At 45.1% G+C, this 22536-nt stretch overlaps 1 protein-coding gene across 20 annotated transcripts in view; it reads right to left on the reverse strand.

Moving 5' to 3' along the window:
- The window catches only part of LOC133757960 (protocadherin gamma-C5), a 180839-nt gene that overhangs the window by 56788 nt on the left and 101515 nt on the right, over positions 1–22536 (reverse strand). The window contains exon 1 of one of the 20 annotated variants that reach the window (XM_062188963.1): positions 18426–21071. The exons of the other annotated variants lie outside the window; for them this stretch is intronic. Coding sequence (XP_062044947.1) covers positions 18426–20840 — 2415 coding nt within the window. The 5' untranslated portion in view covers positions 20841–21071. Of the gene's footprint in view, positions 1–18425; positions 21072–22536 lie in introns of those variants that run through there. 20 annotated transcript variants of the gene reach the window in all.

Consider the following 22536-nt stretch of genomic DNA (forward strand, 5'->3'; position numbering starts at 1 on the left):
GGGCCCCTGCTCCCATGTGGGAGACCTGAAGGAAGCTCTTGGCTCCTGGCTTCAGATTGGCTCAGCTCCAGCCGTTGCGGTCATCTGGGGAGTGAGCCAGCAGATGGAAGACCTTTCTGTCTCTCTGCCTCTCTGTAGCTCTGCTTCTCAAATAAATAAATAAATCTTTAGCAACAACAACAAAAAATAATCAACAGGACATTCATGGTTCTTCTGTGACCTCCAAGCTTTTTTTGTCAGAACACTAACAACTTTCTTACTCTTGGTTTCAAACTTATATGGGGAATAAAACAGTAAAACTACTATTTATGCAATACAATGTACTTTAAAACTTTAACCTAGTGTTAAGGGGGGGGGCATCTGTGGAGTGCCTGGGTTCAAGTCCCAGTTCCACTCCTGTTCTAGCATCCAGCTAATGCTCACTCTGGGAGCCAGCAGGTAATGGCTCAAATGTTTGGGTCCCTGCCACCCAGTGCAAGACTCAGATGGAGTTTCCAGCTCCAGCCTCTGGCCTAGTTCAACCTGGCTGTTGCAAGCATTTGGGAAGTGAAACAGGAAAGAGAAGATCAAGACCTTTCTCTCTCTCCCCACCCCAACTGAGTCTCTCTGCCTTTCAAATAAAAATAAAAATAAATTTTTAAAAGCCCTGAGTTCACATTAGTATCTCCAGTGCAGGAACTTCATGGTCTTCCCCTGCACCATCTTTAAAAAAAAATTATTTATTTGGAAGGCAGAGCTACAGAGAGGCAGAGGCAGAGAGAGAGGTCTTCCATCTGCTGGTTCACTCCCCAAATGGCTACAATGGGCCAGAGCTGGGCCAATCTGAAGCCAGGAGCCAGGAGCTTCTTCCGGTCTCCCACGTGCGTGCAGGGGCCCAAGGACTTGGGCCATCTTATACTGCTTTTTCAGGCCACAGCAGAGATCTGGATCGGAAATGGAGCAGCCAGGACTCAAGCGGGTGCCCATGTGAGATGCTGGCACTGCTGCTGGTGGTTTTACCAGCCTTTCCTCCACCATCTCTGAGGTTTTCTTTTTTTTTTTTTTTTAAGATTTATTTATTTATTTTAAAATTGTTTTTTTTTTTTTTTTTTATTTTTTAACGGCAGAGTGGATAGTGAGAGAGAGACAGAGAGAAAGGTCTTCCTTTTTGCCGTTGGTTCACCCTCCAATGGCCGCTGAGGCCGGCACATCTCGCTGATCCGAAGGCAGGAGCCAGGTGCTTCTCCTGGTCTCCCATGTGGGCCATCCTCCACTGCCTTCCCGGGCCATAGCAGAGAGCTGGCCTGGAAGAGGGGCAACCGGGATAGAATCCGATGCCCCAACCGGGACTAGAACCCGGTGTGCTGGCGCCGCAAGGCGGAGGATTAGCCTGTTAAGCCACGGCGCCGGCCTGAGGTTTTCTTTTCTAACATTAAGAATGCTGAATCCCGGGTCCAGTGCTGTGGTGTAGCTGGTAAAGCGGCCACCTGCAGTGCTGGCATCCTACATGGGCACTGCTTTGAGTCCCGGCTGCTCCACTTCCAATCCAGCTCTCTGCTATAGCCTGGGAAAGCAATAGAAGATGGCCTAAGTCTTTGGGCCCCTGAACCAACGTGGAAAACCTGGAAGAAGCTCCTGACTCCTGGCTTTGGATCAGCACAGCTCTGGCCATTGCAACCAATTGGGGAGTAAACCAGTAGATGGAAGACCTCTCTTTCTCTGCACCTCTCCTTCTCTTTCTGTGTAACTCTGACTTTCAAGTAAATAAATAAAAATCTTTAAAAAATGCTGAATCCCAACATTATGAATATTTGTGTATATATGTATGTTTATTCTTGTATTCAATCCTGAAATATGCAAAGCAGCTTCAGTATTGCTACATCCTTACCAATTAGAAAACCAAGTACAGAGTTCAAGTTTGACTTGCAATTGGTTGTTTTTAAACTGAGAGTATACAGTAAAAGTATTGTGTTCAAAATTACTTGTATGGTATGTGATTCATTTGAAATATACTTAAGTTTGTTTCTACTGTATTTAATTCCAGATTATTTTCACATCATTGTTATTAGTACTTTTTTGAATATGTAAAACATTAACATAGTTAAAATTGAAATCATTTTTTAAAAGTATATTTAGAAAACTGTCATTCCTCCCTTACCCCTTCTGCCTCACTCATGCCAAATGCCCACCCCTGAATGGATGATTTCAAGGGTACGTTTCTACCTCTGCTGAAAAGGCTGGGAAACAGCGACGCGTCCATCAGCAATGAGCACGCACAGCACCTCAGTCTTAGTTCCTAAACTCTATTCCCCACTGAAAAGCTGCAGGGATTTTGGATAAATGGTTCATCTCAGGGCTACAGCCGGGAAAGCAGAAGATGGGCCTGAATTGTCTTATGGCAGAAGGTAGGAAAGGTTCAAGAAAATGATGGTGGAATGACATAAGGACTTGGAACCAGCTTGAAGAGGCTGTTATTGGCAAAATCTAGAACAATTTGAGATAAAAATTTAAAATGCAATAATGGAAAATAACTTATATATAAAAACATAGGAAGCACCCATGAAGCAATGCAAGAGAAGAGAAAGTGCTGAGTGTACAACTCCAACCATTGCATGTACCAGTTCTGTTAATGGAGTTAGAAAGTCACCTTCCCTTGGTGCAGGATTTTGTTCAGTGGTTAAGATGTTACTTGGGGCACCTGTGTCCCATATCAAAATGCCTGGCTTTGAGTCCTGGCTCCCCTAATTCTAGCTTCCTGCTAATGCACACTCTGGGAACCAGCAAGTGATGGCTCAAGAACCTGGGTTCCTGACACCCACGTGGGAGATGTAGATTGAGTTCTAGGTTCCTGGCTTCTGTCTGGTCCAGTCTCAGCTGTTGTGGGCAATTCAGAGTGAATCACCGGTTGACAGATCTGTTTGTCTCTGTCTCTGTTTCTCTGCTCTGCTAAATAAATACACAAATAAGAAAGGAAATCATCTATCCTCGACTGTGGGTTGGACCAAGCTACTTTGCTTCTAATGAACTGAACACCGCAAAGTGATGACATATGTCACTCTCGGAATTACGTTTACAGAAAGACTGTGGCTTCCAGCACATTTATCCTTTCTGACTCTCTCCCTTTCTTGCTCTGATGGAAGCCAGCTGTCATACTTTGGGCTGTCCTAAGGAGTGCTTCACAAGGCAAGAAACTAAGGTAGGCCTACAGCTAACAGCCAACAAGAAACTTGAGCTTTCTTTCCAACAACCAGTAACAATGAGAGAGACTGGAAGTGTATCCTTCCTCATTCAACCCTTCAGATAAGACAACAGCCCTGGCAGACACACTAATTACAATTTTTTGAGATACGTTGGGCAGTCTCATCTAGCAAAGCTCTACCCAGATTCCTGATCCACAAAACTTAACAGATAGTAAATGTTTTAAGAAAACAAATTCTGGATGGGGCCGGTGCTGTGGCATAGTGGGTAAAGCTGCAGCCTGCAGTGCCAGCATCTCACAGGGGCTGGCCAGATCAAGTCCCAGCTGCTCCACTTCCGATCCAGCTCTCTGCTATGGTCTGGGAAGGCAGTGGAAAATGGTCCAAGTCCTTGGGCCCCTGTACCTATGTGGGAGACCTGGAAGAAGCTCCAAACTCCTGGCTTCAGATCAGTGCAGCTCCGGCCATTTTGGCCCTTTGAAGAGTGAATCAGTAGATAGAAGACCTCTCTCTCTCTCTCTCTGCCTCTGCCTCTCTTTAACTCTGCCTTTTAAATAAAAATGAATCTTAAAAAACAAACAAAAAAAAGAAAAGAAGTTTTGGGGAGCATTTAGCCTAGTGGTTAAGATGTTCACCTCCCATACCAGAGTACCTGGGTTCAATACTCTGCTTGGGCTCCTGACTCCAGCCTTCTGCTGGTGAGGGCTCTGGAAAGCTGTGGTGATGGCTCTAATTGTTGGGTACCTGCAGCCGTGTGGAAGACTTGGGTTGCTTTCTTGGCTCCTGGCCTGTATGGTCCTGGCCCAGATTCCGGCCATTGTGGGTATTTGGGGAGAGGACAAGTGAACAGGAGCTCTCTCTGTCTCTCTCTCAAATAAATTAAATGTATATATAATAAACATAGATCTTTTGTGATAATTTGTTACACAGCAAGGATAATTAATGTACTACCAAAATTGCCTAGGTTAAATACAAGCATGAGAAAAAAAACAAATACAAATTAAGAGCATTACAAAAAATAAATGGCTTGGGGTGGATGTTGTGGCACAGTGTGTTAAAGTGCTTGGGACAATGGCATCCTATATTTGAGTGCCAGTTTGAGTCCTGGCAGCTCTGCCTCCATTGCAGCTCTCTGCTAATGCTCCCAAGAAGGCAGCTGATGATGGCGCAAGTACTTGAGTTCCTGCCACCCCCTTGAGAGACTCACAATAGAGTTCTTGGCTCCTGGCTTCAGCCTGGCCCACTCCTGGCTGTTGGGAGCAACTGGGGGATGAACCAAAAAATGCAAAGATTTCTCTCTTTGTCTCTCTCTGCCTTTCAAATAAATAAATAAATCTTTTAAAAAATAAATGCCTTATAGTCTTTAAAAATGTCAGTTTCAAATAAACAAAGCAAGAGTAATGAACTGGGGCCAGTACTATAGTGTAATGGGTAAAGCCGCTGCCTGCAGTGCTGGCATCCCATATGGGCACTGGTTCGAGTCCTGGCTGCTCCACTTCTGATCCATCTCCCTGCTATGGCCTGGGGAATTAATAGAATATGGCCTAAATTCTTGGGCCCTGCACCTGAGTGGGAGGCCTGGAAGAAGCTCCAGGCTACTGATTAGCCCAGCTCCGGCCATTGCAGCCATTTGGGGAGTGAACCAGTGGATGGAAGACCTCTCTCTCTCTGCCTCTGCCTCTCTCTGCCTTTCAAACAATAAATAAATCTAAAAAAAAAAAAAGAATAACTAACTATTTCAGACTAAAGGAGACCAAAGAGACATTGCTAAATGCAATATGTGATCCTAGACATGAAAAAATTAGTATAAAGTATTCATAAAATTTGCATATAGACTACAGATTAGATAATTATTGTATCAAAGTTAAATTATCTTTTACACTATTGAAATTAATTTATTTAAAGCAATGTTTTTAGGAAAGAAAACAAAGTGTTTGTAATAAAGGGTGAGGTCTACAATTTACTCTCAAATGGGTCACAGAAAGTGAAAATGTGGGCCGGCGCCGCGGCTCACTAGGCTAATCCTCCGCCTTGCGGCGCCGGCACACCGGGTTCTAGTCCCGGTCGGGGCACCGATCCTGTCCTGGTTGCCCCTCTTCCAGGCCAGCTCTCTGCTGTGGCCAGGGAGTGCAGTGGAGGATGGCCCAAGTCCTTGGGTCCTGCACCCCATGGGAGACCAGGATTAGCACCTGGCTCCTGCCATCGGATCAGCGCGGCGCGCCGGCCGCAGCGCGCTACCGCGGCGGCCATTGGAGGGTGAACCAACGGCAAAAGGAAGACCTTTCTGTCTGTCTCTCTCTTACTGTCCACTCTGTCTGTAAAAAGGAAAAAAAAAAAAAAAAAAAAAAAAAAAAAAAAAAAAAAAAAAGAAAGTGAAAATGTGGAGCCAACACTGTGGTGCAGTGGATTGAGATGCCATGTCCCATACTGTGATGCCCATGTCCCATACTGCAGGGTCAGTTTGAGTCCTTCCTGTGCTACTTCAAATCCAGCTTCCTGCTAATGTGCCTGGGAAGGCAATGGATGCTGGCCCACATATTTAGCCCCTGCTACCCCTGTGGTAGGCCATGATGGAGTTCATGGCCCCTGGCTTCATTCTGGCCCAGATCTGTTTCCTGCAGCCATTGGAGGAATGAAGCCACAGATGGAAGATCTCCCTGTCTCTCCTTCTCTGTCACTCTACCTTTCAAATAAATAAATCTTTTTCTTAAAAAAAGTAATAATGAGTATGCACACACATATAAAACTGCGTACACAAATATACACATGCATATATAAATTACACTGCCCACTGCATGCTCTGCACCCCTGACTTTATGTTCACAGATTCAACCAACTATGGACCAAAAATAGCATTTAAAAATTGCAGCTTGGGGGTCAGCACTGTGGTGTAGCGGGTAAAGCCACTGCCTGAAGTGCCAGCATCCCATATGGGAGCCAGTTCCACTCCTGGCTGTTCCACTTCCAATCTACCTCTCTGCTATGGCCTGGGAAAGCAGTAAAAGATGGCCCAAGTCCTTGAGCCCCTGCACCCATGTTGGAGACCTGGATGAAGCTCCAGGCTCCTTGCTTTAGATCAGTCCAGCTCTAGCCACTGTGGCCATTTGGGGGAGGGAGTCAGTGGATGGAGGATCGATCCCACTCTCTCCGCCTCTGCCTCTCTGTAACTCTGCCTTTCAAATAAATAAATAAATCTTTTAAAAAATTGCAGCTGTACTGAACATGTACAGATTTTTAAACTTGTCATTATTTCCTTAACAGATTATAACAACTGTTTAAACTGAATTATAATTTATATAAAGTTAACATAAGTATATTAAATTCAAAGACTTATGAAAAATGTATATACCATGTAACCCACCCCATCAAGATATGGAAATTTTCTATCTTCCCAGGGAGAAGAAGTTCTCCCACTATTAATATTTTTGGATTCAACTTTAAAAAGCTGAGGACTGAGGCTGGCATAGGAACACAGAAGGTGAAGCCGCTGTCTGTGATGCCAGCATGCCAAAGGAGTGCCACGTTCCAGTCCCGGGTGCTCTGCTTCCACCCCAGCCCCTTGCCAATGTGCCTGGGAAGGTAGTGAAAGATGGCCCAAGTGCTTGGGTCCCTGCACCCACACAGGAGACCTGGATGGGGTTCCAGGCTCCTGCCTTTGGCCTGGCCCAGCCCTGGCCATTGTGGCCATTTGAGGAGTGAATGCGTAGATGGAAAATCTCTCTCTCTCTGTCTCTCTTTCTCTCTGTCACTCTGCCTGTCACATAAATATATAAATCTTTTTAGAAAATGCAGAAGACTGATGCAGGCACTTGGTGCAGCAGTTAAGATGCCACCTCAGATAGCTTCATCCAATGTAAGATGGCTTAGCTTTGAGTCCTGCCTCCAGTCACTCCCCATTCCAATTGCCTGCTAATGTGCACCCTGGGAGATAGTGGGTGATACTTAAGTAGCTGTGTCCCTGCCACCCACGTGGGAGAGCCAGACTGAGTTCCTGGCTCCTGACTTTGGCCTGGCCCAGCCCCAGCTATTGTGCACATAATGAACTAGTGGATGAGATTTCTCATCTCTCTCTGTCTCTCTGCCTTTCAAGTAAATTAAAACTAAAACTCTGAAGACTATAGGATGCTAAAGTATGTGTGAACATACAACCTTCCAAGTGTACTCAGAATATCAAACTCCAACACTTTTGTTACGATTGCTATGCATCTTTTACCCTAAACATCCCTTCTTTGTAATTTTACTGTTTACAAGGCAAAAACAGATGGTGAAGAAAAGCTGAGGTTACCAATTTCCAAGGAGAAACATACACTCATGTGAAAGAAAATTCAAAGAACCATATGGAAGGCCTGGTTCTGGAGAGTAGGGTGAGCACGAATTGACTACAGTGAGGTTCTCTGGGTGCTGAATGTTTCTTGCAGTGAAAAAAGAGACCAGGATGAAAAGTGAAACAGGTGCCACTCAGTCGTGAACTCAGAAACAAACCTGTGTCGAGCTGTCAAGACACTAATGCTCAGCTGAATAAGGAACTCTCCATCTGAGAGGATTATCACAAAGAAATAATGGTCACCAGTGTGAGCATTTGACGTAGCAGTTAGGATGCCCACATCCCACAGTAGAATATCTGGAGATTCTCTGGCTCCTGATTCCACTTCCTACTAATAAAGACTCTGGGAGACAGCAGGCGATGGCTCAAGTAGTTGAGTCCTTGCCACTCACACACACATTGGACACCTGGATTGAGTTTCTGGCTACCAATTTCATTCCACCTCACACCTCTGCTGTTTAGCTGTTTGGGAAATAAACTAGCAGATTGGAGCATGCTCTCTCTCCCTCTCTCTGTCTCTCAAATAAATAACATTTAAAAAAAATGGTGACCATATGTCCTACCACATGCTTGATACTTGCACTGGGATGTTTCCCAGAATCTCAAATTGAACATGCCCACAGCTCAACTCCAGATTTCTCTACATTGATCCTTCTGTAGTCTTCCATGTCTTATTACGTGTTATCTTTGTCTATCCTGTTCCCTAATTTAGGAACCTAGAAGTCACTCTTAATTTCCCCTTCACCACTGTAATTATTCACCCAACAATATTTTATTGAGGATATACCTACCACTTGCTAGGCAACAATCCTGCCACACACTGAGGAATATACTGATTAACAAAATAGTCCTGATCCCTTGGAGCTTGTATTAGACCACATCATTGTTAACTCTTACTGAATCTATTCTCTAAATATATCTCCAATCTATTTCTATATCCACTGCATCCCCTGTAACCCAAGCCAGCACCATTTTGGAAACATTGCCATAATCTTCCTACTGTTCTTCCTATTTTTGTTTATAGCCCTCACAAATCAATTCTCCATATAACAACCCCTAAATATGAAAGCACTTAGAATAAAACCCAGAATGATTAATATGGTTTACAAGATTCTGCCTACCTTGTTAGTCTTATCCACTTATTTTCCATCTCTAGCCTCCCTATCTATATCTATTTGCTTGAGTCAAACCTTTATTTTTTAGGACCTTTACACATGCTATTTCCTCTGTCTGACAACTTTTTGTTTACTCTTCTTGATCCCTAGCTAACTTGTATGGATCCTGTAGATTTCACTATAAATCTTACTTCCCACAGGAAGTTTTTCCTAATCTTCAGGCTAGGCTAAGACTCCCTATTATAAATTCGCTTGGTGCTCTTTTTTTTTTTTTCTCCTTGAAAGCATGATCAGACCTGTAAAGGACCGTGTATTAAAATGGAGCCCATTAAGGCAGGCGTTATATCTGCCTTGTTCATTGCTACATCCTTGGTATACAGGACAGTATCTTTCATGTGGCAGTAAATATAGTATATTTGCATAAACATAATAAATAACTGTTACATAAATGAAGGAGCCACAACTGTTACACTTGGGGACACACCAATATTTACTATTTCTGGGTGGGCTCCCCAACTTACACACTGAAGAGAACAGAAGCCTGAACTTATGCAGAGGTGGTTTAGGCTTATAACACAATCCTGCACATTATATTCTTATACAATTCAGTGTGAGAATAGAGCACCCCATGTCTCTTATTTTCTGAAAGCATGTTAAATATACAAAACATTTCTATACAGTAGCCATAAACAATCAGAAAACAAAATAACTATTTATAATACCCCTCAAATTTGAATATGTAGGGATAATTCAATAAAAGACACATAAGACCCCATACTGAAAACTAGAAAGCATTGCTGAGAGAAATTCAAGAAAATCTAATGAAATGGAAATATATACCATGTTCATGGATTGGAAACCTCAATATTGTTAAGATGACCTCCTAGTTTCCCCATCAGAACTATAAATTCACTGCAAATCCACTCAAAACCCCTGAATGCTTTTTCCCCTTAGAAACTGATAAGATCATTTATTTAGAAAAAAAAAACATTTTAAGACTTATCTACCTGACTATAAGATTTATTATAAAGCTACAATAATCAACACAGTGTAGTATTGGCTAAATGATAGATGTATAGATCAATGAAACATGTACACAGTATAGAAACAAAACCACACAGATCAGAGAAGTAATTTTCAACAAGGGCATCAAAGCTATTCAATTTTAGAAAAAGATATATATTTTAAACACACTGTGCTAAGATATCTGGAAAAAAGATCCTCAACCTCATTGAATTGTTACCTTATACCACATGGAAAAATCATTTTAAAAATAAGATGAAAAAGGGTCAGTTAGTGTTAAGTAAGTAGTGCCCCTTTCCACCAGAAATATTCATTGTCTCCCCAAATGCACTGCTAGAGAAAAATATTTTACGAGATACATCCAGTTCATGCAAGTGATACATATTTGTTGAGATGCCTATCCCTTCTTGATTTTCAAGTTTTGGCAGTCTTCAAATAAGTACAGAATCCAAATTTTACCTGATTTACTGAATTCCTTCACCTGGGTCACATTTATAAAAAAATTAACATAGCTTAGACAGCTCGCAGATTCCATGCCAATATAATAATAATAAATAAAACTACCATGAAGAGCCAGACATACTTTTACACATTTTCATACTAAAATTCTTTTTTCTTGACTCATAATTCTCCTTTCACTCTCTTCAGAATTTCCATACTACCCATTTCACTTAATTTTGCTTTCCAAAGATAACCATTTCCCCTCTCAGCCTTATCCTGGTTATATTTTAGATACTAAGCTTCTAATTTACTGACAGTGAAATATTTATATACTGGAGAAGTTTATATGCAATGTTATGATGTAATTTTTGAAATGTTTTTAAAGTGCTAGCTCACTGAAATGCTATGCTAACATCTAGATCCATACAGTCACCTGAACACAAAGAATGACCATATCCAGCATTCTGTTCTAGTGGAAATTCACTTAAAGCATTTGAATTGCCCTGATTTCCCAAGCTTCAAACAGGTGGTAGGGAGAGATGCTTTTTGTACTAAGGAGAATGATGGAGTGGACATGGGTTGGGGAACAAAATGCAGTCTAACTTCTGTTGGTGCTAATAACCTAGCTTCAAGAGCTCAAGGTTCAAAATTAGGAGGACACTGGAACATTCAAAAGACACTATTCACTGAAACAATAAATCTCGAGATTTAGGCCTAGTCAGTGTTAGATTTATGGGAATGATAGTCTAACTTTATCAGCCAGAATATCTTTTTGCAATGAGAGAAGTTTCTCAAATAGACAGAAAACAAAATCATGTGTTGAATGAGAAGTGATCAACAGCATTTCTGAGTTGGGAATGTGAATCTTTCACAGTACAATGACCAAGCTTTGCCCCTCCTCTTCAGATCAACACAACTTGCATATTAAAGTTATAAAATATAACCAAGTAAATATAAAATGTATATAATCAAAACAAATTACCTGCTTACAGGGCCCTCATGCTGCTTCTGTTAACTCTATCATGTCCATCACTGTTCCTAAAGTCCACCACCCAAATGCTTCTCACTTCAGGGCCTTTGCTATAGTCACCAGAAATGTTCTTCCCTGAGATCTTTGAAGAGATTACATCTTGGAAGAAAACCTCCCTTTGATTAAACTTATCATCATCAGGAATTTCCCACTCCACTAGCAATGTCATATGAACGCTGGTTGGTTGAAGTCCTGGTTGCTCTGATTCCTACGAAGCTCCCTGCTACTGCACCTGGGAAGGCAGCAGAGGATGGCTCAAGCCTTTGGCCCCTGCCACACATGTGGGAGATCCACATGGAGTTCCTGGTTCCTGGCTTCCACCCAGCTGCAGCCACTGGGGAGTGAACTAGGGAATGGGAGTTTCTCTCTCTTTCTTTCTCTCTCTTTCTCTCTCTCTCGGTTTCAAATAAATAAATCAAAATTTAAAAAATAATTTGTCCCCTTGGAGAGATTCTGGCCCAAGTACTCAGAATCATCCCTTTTCCAGGCTCAAGGGGGCTCCTGTAGTGAGAATGCTGGAGCCCAGAGGAGTGGAGCTTAAAAATCAGGAGGTCCATACTCAGGAGCAGCACACATCTGCCAGGAATTTAGTGTCCTAGACCTACAGCTGCCCTGGAACTTGGATCTGGGCAGATCTGTGTAGAAGCAATCCAATTCTTGGCATTTCAAGATCAGAACAAACAGTACAATCGGGAAGAAACTAAAGCTAAGGCAACGAGCAGACAGAAGATACTTTGGCTTCAGAGGGACTTTGCAGAGATCCCTACAATGCCTCCGCGACGATCGGGTGTTGAGAGGTGACTGTCCGCTGTCGCACATAGTGACGAAAAGGCGCTGACAGCAGGGTTCCTGTCGCTAAGGCCTGCAGCACGTGGTAGGACAGCCAGGCGTTGTGCCCAGAGTCGGCGTCCACCGCCACCACCTTGGTGACCAGGTAGCCGGGCTCGGCGGCGCGCGGCACCGTGTCGAAGAGCGCCGAGCCGTCGGGCCCCAGCGCCGGGTACAGCACCCGCGGCGCGTTGTCGTTGCGGTCGCCCACCAGCACGCGCAGGCTCACGTTGGCGCGCAGCGCGGGCGAGCCCTGGTCGCGGGCCTGCAGCGTCAGCTCCAGGGCGCGCAGCTGCTCGTGGTCGAAGGCGCGCTGCGCGAACACCACGCCGCTGTGCGCGCTCACCGACACGTAGGACGACAGCGCGCGTGGCTCCAGGTCGCTGGCCACGATGGAGTAGGACACCTGGCCGTTGGCGCCCACGTCGGGGTCGGAGGCGCTGACCTGCGCGATGGAGGCTCCCGGGGGGTTGTTCTCGGGCACGTGGACCACGTAGGCGGCCTGCTGGAAAACCGGAGCGTTGTCGTTGACGTCTGAGATGTGTACAGTGGCGGTGATGCATGTAGTGATGGTGACCTATTCCGTATATGCTGTGGTTCCAAGGTCCGCATGTTAACAGCTTGTAATTACTGTAGGAAGTCGATTCTGAAAGGCGATTTTTCTTGTATTAAGCACTTGACCTCCCCATTTTCTTTCGAATTTGAATCTTGTATTTTTTTTCATATTTATATATGTGTATGTGCATATATGCTTGAAAGGCAGAGTTGGCAGGGAGGTAGTAGATCCTCCATCTGCTTGTTCACTCCCCAAATGGCTGCCAAGGCCAGGGCTGGGGCAGGCTGAAGCCAGGGAGCCAGAACTCCATCATGGTCTCCCAAGTGTATGGCAGGGGCCATCCTCCACTGCTTTCCAAGGCCTCTTCAGGGAATTGGATAGGAAGTGGAGCAGCCAGGGCTACCTGGCTATACTATGCGGTAGCTTAACCTACCATGCCACAACGTGGGCCCCTGAATCTTGGGTTTTAAAACAAGCTATTGCTACTCAAGGTGCAGAATCTTTGGGGATCACTTTGGGAATGACATCTGGGATGCTGTCCTTAGTGTGTGGACTTTCCATCTCAAGGATACATTGTGTAACCAGTCTTCTGTCTGTTGCTTCCAAAACCATGGACTATTTTTACTTTCTTGGGAGTCCAATGTACTGAAGTTTTCATTTATCTACTACTGTGATCAAGACCAGATGCGATATGGGTATTCTAGGTCTCTGTGTTCATGCTCTGCGCCAGGTGGGCCCAGGAGTGTGTCTTCCCAAGGCTGACCTTGTACACCTGCTGGCTGAACACCAGGGGTAACCCTTGATACTGAGCACTTGGATCAGGATCTCAGCATAGGGTTCCCACCTTCAGAGGGTATCAGCTCCGAGTACTGGGAGCTCTGCTTTCCCACGTGCAGTGATTTTCCTATCATAAGTTCAACACAGTTCTTTCCACTGTTGCTCTCTTTTATTTGGAAGATGTAGAGTTGCTGCTAAGGTGGTAATTTTGTAAGTAATAGATTGCTTCCAAAATCAAGATCTTCAGCAGCTTCTGTGGTTGGGTCAACTGAGAGAAATTTAACTTAGTGACATTCCTGCTGAGCAGGGGGGCATTATCATTTACCTCCTGAATCTCCATATTAATGTAGGGGACAGTTAAAGGATTTTAAACTACCACTTTCTGTATTTCTTAACATTTAAAAACACTTTTAATTTTAATCAGTATATCCTAATTGTACATACTTATGGGACACATGTAAACTCTCTAATGATCAGATCAGGGTAATTAGCCTATCCATCATCTCAGACATATATTATTTCCTTGTGTTGGAAAAACTCCAGCTATTTTGAACTATTCAATTAATTGTTGTCAACTATTGTCACTTACTGTGCTATAAAACATCAGAATTATTCCTGCTATCCAACTGTCCCTCCATATCTGCTAACATTCTCTCTCCACAGCCTCCACCCACCATTCCCAGCCTCTGGCGACTGCTAGTCTACTCTCTACTTCTACGATATCCACTTTTCAGCTCCCACAGATGAGGGAGAATGAACAATATTTTTTTTTCTGTGCCTGATGTGTTTCGTGTAACACAAGGTCCTCCAGTTCCATCCATGTTGCTGCAAACGTTAGAATTTGGTGTTTTTTTTTTTTATGACTGACTAGTATCCCATTGTGTAGATATACCACAATTTCTTTACTTGTTCATCCACTGATGAGCACTTAGGTTGATTTCATATCTTGGATTTTGTGAATACTGCTGCAATAAACATGCAAGTACAGTTTCTTCAATACAGATTTCATCTCCTCTGGATATACACCCAGTAGTAGGACTGCTGGAACTTATGGTAGATCTATTTTTAGTTTTTTTTTTTTTTTTACAACTACTGTTTCTTAGTGCATATACAAGCTATATTTGGGGAGTGTATCTGCTCCTGACCATTGTGGTAGGTCTCCATTTTCTTCAGTCACTATGAAGTATTCCTTTTCCACATTTAACCACAGCTTCCATGCAAGTAGTTCTGGACATTGAGCCCCTGATCCTTGGCAAGAGTTCTAAACAATAAATCCTTGGCCAGCTCCTTCAGGATTGAACAGTGGATCTTTGCAGGGTAAAACCAGCAAGCAGGGAAGCAATATTTGCTGTGGTCCACCTGGCCCACAATACAGTGCTGTTTGCTATCTCTGTCAGGATCGCTGCTGCTGTAGCAGCCCAAAGAAGACTCTTTGCAGACTCTTCAGATTCTATAGTCTCCAGCCAAGAAGCAGAGCTCACCGCTGGTCAATCTGTGTTCCCAGTTGAGATTTGTAGAACTAGGAGTCACAACAAGAATGTTCCTCTTCCATGACTGGATTTGCATTCCAGTTGATTTGGAAAGGCACTGAGTGGGAATATTAAGGGTCCGGCTCATTTTTGTGTTTCTGCAGTGGCCAGCAGCGGTGGTCTGATTCCTTCCTCTAGAACTACTGCCTGAAGGCCTGAGATTGCGAGCTTCCAGAGAGTTGAGAGCAAAGAGGAAGATGTCTCCCATTGGAATTCGCATGTTGAAAGGTGGCAGTGCAGTCCTGCTCAAGCAATTCAACGTTCCTAGGAACTTGTAACTTCAGTGACTTCGCATTATTCTAAGTGATGCCCTTTTAAAAATTTCTTCTTGAGGCCGGCGCCATGGCTTAACAGGCTAATCCTCCACCTTGCGGCACCGGCACACCGGGTTCTAGTCCCGGTTGGGGCACTGGACTCTATCCCGGTTGCCCCTCTTCCAGGCCAGCTCTCTGCTATGGCCCGGGAAGGCAGTGGAGGATGGCCCAAGTGCTTGGGCCCTGCACCCGCAAGGGAGACCAGGAGAAGCACCTGGCTCCTGGCTTCGGATCAGCGAGATACGCCGTCCATAGCGGCCATTGGAGGGTGAACCAACGGCAAAAAGGAAGACCTTCCTCTCTGTCTCTCTCTCTCACTATCCACTCTGCCTGTCAAAAAAAAAAAAAATTTCTTCTTGACTCTGAGTATGTTTAAGCTAAAACTCTTCCTACCTCAGGCTTTACTTTTCTCCCGTAATACAGTCTCAAGATGAACTGATGGCTGAACTTTCATCTGAATACACATAGGAAGCGTCTATGAGGCTTTACAATATGGAAATCTTATAGTTGTGGCACTTATTTTGATAATTTAACCAATGTCCAGGTCATTAGCTTTGTAACATAGATCAGAGGGTAATCCTGTATTGGGTGTTTGATATAGAGGGGAAAGCATATATAAAATGATTGGATTTGCATTATGATTCTATTTTTCCAAGAAACTATTTTCTATCATTGAACTCAAGCATTTTTTCTAGGTGTGCAAACCACTATGTAAAATGCTTCAGAGACTTAATGAACTAAGAAAATATATTTGCCTTCAATCAGATTACAAATAGATCTTTGTATGATTTCTCTAGTAGAAATTATAATGCTACCAGCTTCTTTTACATATCAATAACTTATTTTGTTTGACAGTTTCTGCACACTTTCCCAAACCAGATTTCCCATATGGTATTCAGAAACCTCATACTCCTTGAGATAATTTTTCCAGTTATTTTTGCCAAAGACCATTTTTTATCATCAGTATTTTTAAAGTTGAGAAAGAGAGAGAGAGAGAGAGGTATCTCCCATTTGTTGGTCTACTTCGCAAACATTCACAACCACCAAGAACTCCATCCCATATAGGTAGGTCTCCTACAAGGGTAGCAGAGACCCTGCTGCCTCCTAGGGTCTGCACTGACAATAATCTGGAATCTGAAGCTGGGCATCTAACCCAGGCACCCTGGTACAGTTGTGAGTGTCTTAATCCAGCACCTTAACCACTAGGCCAAACAATCACCCCAACTTCAAGTCTTATATGGCCAAAAATAAATAACTCCAATCTTCAGGTTTGGGTGATCCATTTTCTAGTGAAATTATCCACAGTCACACTGTAAGAGTCTTCTCTTTTAAAATAAGTTTCATAGGACCCTTGTTTATATCACATTAGTCAGAAAAAACTATCACAAAATTATCAAATACCAAACTATCTTTTCCCACCTTTTGTGGCCTAGAACTGTAGCTTCCTATCTAAGAGCATGTTGAGATGCTTAAGATTGTTAAAGTAGCTTCCTAAAAGCTTTTAGAACAGTTTTGTTTCTACCTACAGGTCATCAGAGACAAACACACACTCATTATTTCCAAACAGAATTTCAAGAATGCTGGCATTGAAAGCATGTTATTGTTTTTTCCCCTTGTCCACCGTAAAAAAAGGCTACAGTTCATGAACTACATCCTATGAACCCAATGACTTACATAGTGTCCTTAATCCCTACCACAATCTTCTAATTAGGTATTTTCTCTATTATGTTGAGGCTCAAATAGATTAACTTGTCAAAGGCGACAAAGTTAGGAAGTGACCTAATAGCAAAGCTGCTGTCCTTCTAGGATACCACCTCTGAAAACCCAGAATATTGGTAACAGGCAATCCCCAGAGCACACTCATTTGCTGATTCATTCACTCATTGAGCTACTTTTTAATGAAGCCTATACAACTGAAACTGGAAGTGTGGCTGAGATAAGTGATAATTTGGATGTTATGGTTCCCCGCCCCTTTACAGAATGACCAAAAGCAACCAGGCAATGCTTTCCCTACAATGACCTATGCTGGCATTTGAGTTCTGTGAAACACTCTGCATTAAACCTAAGATTCTCGGGACACGGTTAGCATTTATGCATTTTCCATGTTTGTAAAAGTATGGGAAATTTCATGTAGGAAGCAGAAGAAATTACTGCAAATTTTCCACAATAATAAAACTGGGCCCCAAACCCATTTTGTTAATTCTGATTTTTTTTTTTTTACAAAGTCATCATTAACAACACCAGTGAAGATAAAATGGGCAAAATAAATGTCTACCTTGGTGCACATTATTTTACTAAAATGTGCAGTAAGATGGAAAAATCTTTTAGTTTTTCACATGAAAATTTCTGCACTATATATTTCAGTGATAAAATCTCAGATGTGGGGCCGGCGCCGTGGCTCAACAGGCTAATCCTCCGCCTTGCGGCGCCGGCACACCGAGTTCTAGTCCCGGTCGGGGCACCGATCCTGTCCCGGTTGCCCCTCTTCCAGGCCAGCTCTCTGCTGTGGCCAGGGAGTGCAGTGGAGGATGGCCCAAGTCCTTGGGCCCTGCACCCCATGGGAGACCAGGAGAAGCACCTGGCTCCTGCCATCGGAACAGCGCCGGCCGCAGCGCGCTACCACGGCGGCCATTGGAGGGTGAACCAACGGCAAAGGAAGACCTTTCTCTCTGTCTCTCTCTCACTGTCCACTCTGCCTGTCAAAAATTTAAAAAAAAAAAAATCTCAGATGTGTAAGAAATAAACTTATCATATTAGCAAGTGTGTGAATGATTTAAAACCAAGAAATGAATCAGGACACTGAAAACGATGAATGTATGCATCCCCTATGGCAGAAAAAATTACTGCACTTTAAAAGAAATTAAATGCACTTTATGATTTCAATTGAAGCTAAAAGCCACTCTATAGAAATATACTAATCTTTTCCCTTTATGCTTTCCATTCAGTTACATTCCACCCCTCGATCAGAACCTGTGTTCTTAACGGACAAACTGGTATCAGATGCTCCACAAGAAAAATGCTGCACGGTCAACAGGAAAAAAATAAAAGCAGGAAGAGTATTAGAGTTGGTAAATTAAATTAGAAGGCCGTATGGACTATTAATAAAGTGCTTCACGAGCTGTCCATAAACAATCTATTAGATATAAACTGCTATAGGAGCAAGCATGAGGGAAGGTGAGTGGGCAGCTGTTGGTTTCCACCACCTATAGATATATTTATTGGCACCTGCTTTATAAATTTCAGATAGACAGGAATTACCTATCCTAAGGGTTATTTCGCTGCATTCCCAGAGAACATTTGACTTGGACTCACCTGAAGTGAGGCGCGATTGTCTTTAGAAAGCATGGGATCACCTGACAGCAATAGAGGCTCGCTTTTCCCACAGCTCCCCTGGCTGAGGAGCGTGTCCGCGTAGTTGGGCTGCGGGAAGATCACGTGGCTGCTCCGCGAGTCCGCCGTGAGGGACACCTCGTGGGAATAGGTCTGCAGGAAGGCGCGCACCCCGTCCACGCCCACAAAGTGCGGGTCCGTCAACCCACCACCCACAGCCTGGAGCAAGCGTGACTTGTGCCAGCGCCGCAGCCTGAGCGCCAGCAGCACGATGACGAAGGCCAGGAAGACGCAGGACACCGCGGCCACCGCCACCACCAGGTACAGCGTGAGGCTCGAGGTTTCAGAATGGGTGGGAGACTCGAGACTGCCCAGGTCCGCCAGCACGTCGGGGATGCTGTCGGCCACGGCCACGGTGAGCGTGACGGTGGCCGAGAGCGGGGGCTGGCCGTGGTCCTGGACGGCCACCACGAGGCTCTGCTTGAGCGCGTCTCTGTCCAGCAGGCCGCGCGCCGTGCGCACCTCGCCCGTGTGCAGCCCCACGGCGAACAGCCCCGGCTCGCTGGCCTTGAGCAGCCGGTAGGACAGCCAGGCGTTCTGGCCCGAGTCCCTGTCCACCGCCACCACCTTGGTCACCAGGTATCCGGGCTCTGCGGCGCGGGGCGCCAGCTCCACGCCTGTGGAGCCGTCGGTGGGGAGGGCGGGGTACAGGATCTCGGGGGCGTTGTCGTTCTGGTCCACCACGAACAGGGTGAGCGACACGTTGCTGCTGAGCGGCGGGTCCCCGCTGTCGCTGGCTGTCACCCACAGCTGCAGGTCTCGGAACTGCTCGTAGTCGAAGGAGTGCAGGGCGTACAGGACGCCGGTGTCCGAGTTGATGGAGACGTAGGAGGACACGGGGACCCCTTGCGGGGTGCTCTCGGCCAGGGAATACGTGATCTGGGCGTTTTCATCACAGTCGGGGTCGCGGGCGGTCACGGAGACCAGGGAGGCCCCTCTGGGGTTGTTCTCTGGGACGTGGGCGGAGTAGGAGTCCCGAGGGAAGGCCGGCGGGTTGTCGTTGGTGTCTGCCACCTCCAGGGCGATGTGCGTTTCCGTGGACAGGGGCGGACTTCCCCGGTCGGTGGCGGTCACGGTGATGTTGTAGCTCGGAACCTGTTCCCGGTCTAAGACCGCGTCTGTAACTAAACTATAGTAATTTCCGTAAGATTTGTCTAATTTAAAGGGCAGGTTCCCTGGGATGAAACAGGTCACCCGTCCGTTTTCCCCGGAGTCCTGATCATTTACATTTAAAAGGGCTATTAAGGTCCCTCTGGGGGAGTTTTCGGGAACGGAGCTGGCGAGGGAGGTGACGACGACTTCAGGGGCGTTGTCGTTCACGTCCAGCACTGTGATCCGCACCTTGGCTCGCGCGGAATACCCTGCGTGGTCCATCGCTTGCACTTCCATCTCGTAGAAACCCGACTCCTCGTGGTCCAGCTCCCCGACAGTGGATATGGTCCCCAGACGACCGTCCAGCTGGAAGACTCGGGCCGCCCTGTCGTCCACGTAGCGGAAGGAGTACAGCACTTCCGCGTTGGCGCCTTCGTCCGGATCCGTGGCGTTGACCAGCAGCAGCTGAGTGCCCACAGCCACGTTCTCCGCCACGCTCACGTGGTACTCGGGCCGCGCGAACGCCGGCGCGTTGTCGTTGGCGTCAACGACCACCACGCGGATGCGCGCGGTGCCGGAGCGCGCCGGCTCGCCCCCGTCGCGCGCAGTCAGCACCAGGAGGTGAGCGGCCTTCTCTTCGCGGTCCAGGGCTCGCTCCAGCACCAGCTCCGGGTACTTGTTACCGTCCGCTCCGTTCTGCGCGTCCAGGGAGAAGTGAGTGTTGGCGCTGAGCTCGTAGCTCTGGAGAGAGTTCTTCCCGATATCCGGATCCCAAGCGTGGGGAAGGGGGAAGCGCATCCCAGTGGCTGCATTTTCGCTCATTTTTATTTCTAATTCACTTTCACGGAAGTAGGGGGCGTTATCGTTAATGTCCCTCACTTCCACTTCCACGCCGTATATCTTCGCTCTGTCCTCCATCAGAATCTCTAGGTTTAGCTGACACTTGATGGCCCCCATACAGAGCTCCTCCCGGTCTATCCGGCCCGCCGTGACCAAGCCGCCGCTGCGCGCGTTCAGAGAGAAGAGCTGCGCCCTACCTCGGGACACGATGCGGACTCCGCGCTGCGCCAGCTCCCGCGGCTCCAGCCCCAGGTCCTTGGAGATGTTGCCCACGAAGGAGCCTTTCTCCAGCTCCTCGGGAACTGAATAGCGTATCTGGGTGCATCCGGTTTCCCACAGGATCCCCAGGAGGACTCCCAGCAGGACCAGCCCTTTGCAGCCCCGGTGCAGTAGCGGCGGAATCATTGTCACTTTCTTGGAGGATTATTTCCAGTTTTGCTCTTGACCGCCGAAGTCAGGATCGGTTCTTCAGCCTTGCCTGGAATCGGACCCCTGGGGGGGGCAAGAGGGACTCCCCGCGTCGGGCTCCTGGAGTCAGTCTCCGCTCTGAGATGGTTCGCTTTCATCTATTCCTGCTTTGTGCTTCAGGCGCACGCAAGGCAGCAGAGCTGCGCCTTCTCTCTCGGACTGGTGAACAGCGGCGCTCAGAGTCCTAACCAATTACTGCACAATCTTGAATTCCCGGGAAAGGATTTTTGGGTTTTTATACCTTAAATAGCTCCACCTACTGTTCTTCAAATAGGGACGGAAGACGGGTTGACTAAGCCAATAGCATTTGTGTTAGCAGCAACTTAGCGAGTTTCTTTTTATTTCTCTAGAACTTTCCATATAGAGCCACTTTTCTTCCGATTCTTCTCTGTAGTTGCCTGTGTTTTCTGAATTTTCCAACGAGCTTTTAAACCAGTTTGAAGTTTTTAAAAACAGTAATTTTGGTGCACCTGCTTTAAGATCACTCTGTCCTCAGCACACCTATAATGAGCGCCATCTCCCTAGGAGTTTCCCATTTTGAGAAATCATGTAAAAATTATTTAAAATTTTTGATTCAGCTATAATGTAAGGCAACATTTTTCATAATAGATTCTTCAATAGATTTTCCAAGTGGAAGAATTATTTTAACTGGTGATTGACATTTAACACTTAAAATTTTCACGATATGGAAATCTAAAAATGAGAAATGTGATTGTGCACATTATGAGAATCACACCTGACAAGATATGAATGAAGAAGACACATTAATATTTTTAGAATAAAATGGAAGGGGCCGGTGCTCTGGCCTAGTGGGTAAAGCCGCCACCTGCAGTGCCGACATCCCTTATGGGTGCTGGTTTGAGTCCCAGCTGCTCCTCTTCCAATCCAGCTCTCTGCTATGGCCTGGGAAAGCAGTAGAAGATGGCCCAAGTGTTTGGGCCCCTGCACCCTCATGGAAGACCTGGCTTCTGGCTTTGGTCTGCTCAGCTCTGGCTGCCGCGGCCATTCTGGAAGTAAACCAGTGGACGGAAGATCTCTCTATCTCCTTCTCTCTCTGCCTCTGCCTCTCTCTAACTCTTTCAAATAAATAATAAATAAATTTTTTAAAAGAACAAAATGGAAGTATTACAACTTGTATTGACTGCAAATAATGGTAGTACTTCCACAATTCTACTAGTATAGTATATTTTGAAATAATGTTTAGTGTTGGGGGAGAGTTAAAGAGAAAGAACAATCCAAAGAATAGGATACATTTACATTTTCCTGTGTAATTAACTGAATTCCAACTTTTGAGGTTTACTGTTAATACGTTTGGAAGCCCATCAAAACAGAGAGAAAAATAATCTCTGTGATAACTATCTACTGTACATTCATGAAAATAAATATTTAAATTCTGAAGATAAGCACGTTTCATATGTGTAAAACAAAATGATACCTTTAAAACTGGAAGGAAATCTACAGGTAGCTGTGAGAAAAGATCAGACACAAAATTCATCTACATGGTATGATTCCAAGATCACCTTTTCATTTACCTTAAATATTATCAAGTCATTGCCATTTCATTATTTTAAAAAGATCATTCTCCTGAATTACCTCTCAATTTATTGTTAATAAAGAAAAAGTCATATATTAA

The sequence above is a fragment of the Lepus europaeus genome, chromosome 4 (genome assembly GCF_033115175.1).
Source record: "Lepus europaeus isolate LE1 chromosome 4, mLepTim1.pri, whole genome shotgun sequence".
Taxonomy (NCBI): Eukaryota; Metazoa; Chordata; class Mammalia; order Lagomorpha; family Leporidae; genus Lepus; species Lepus europaeus.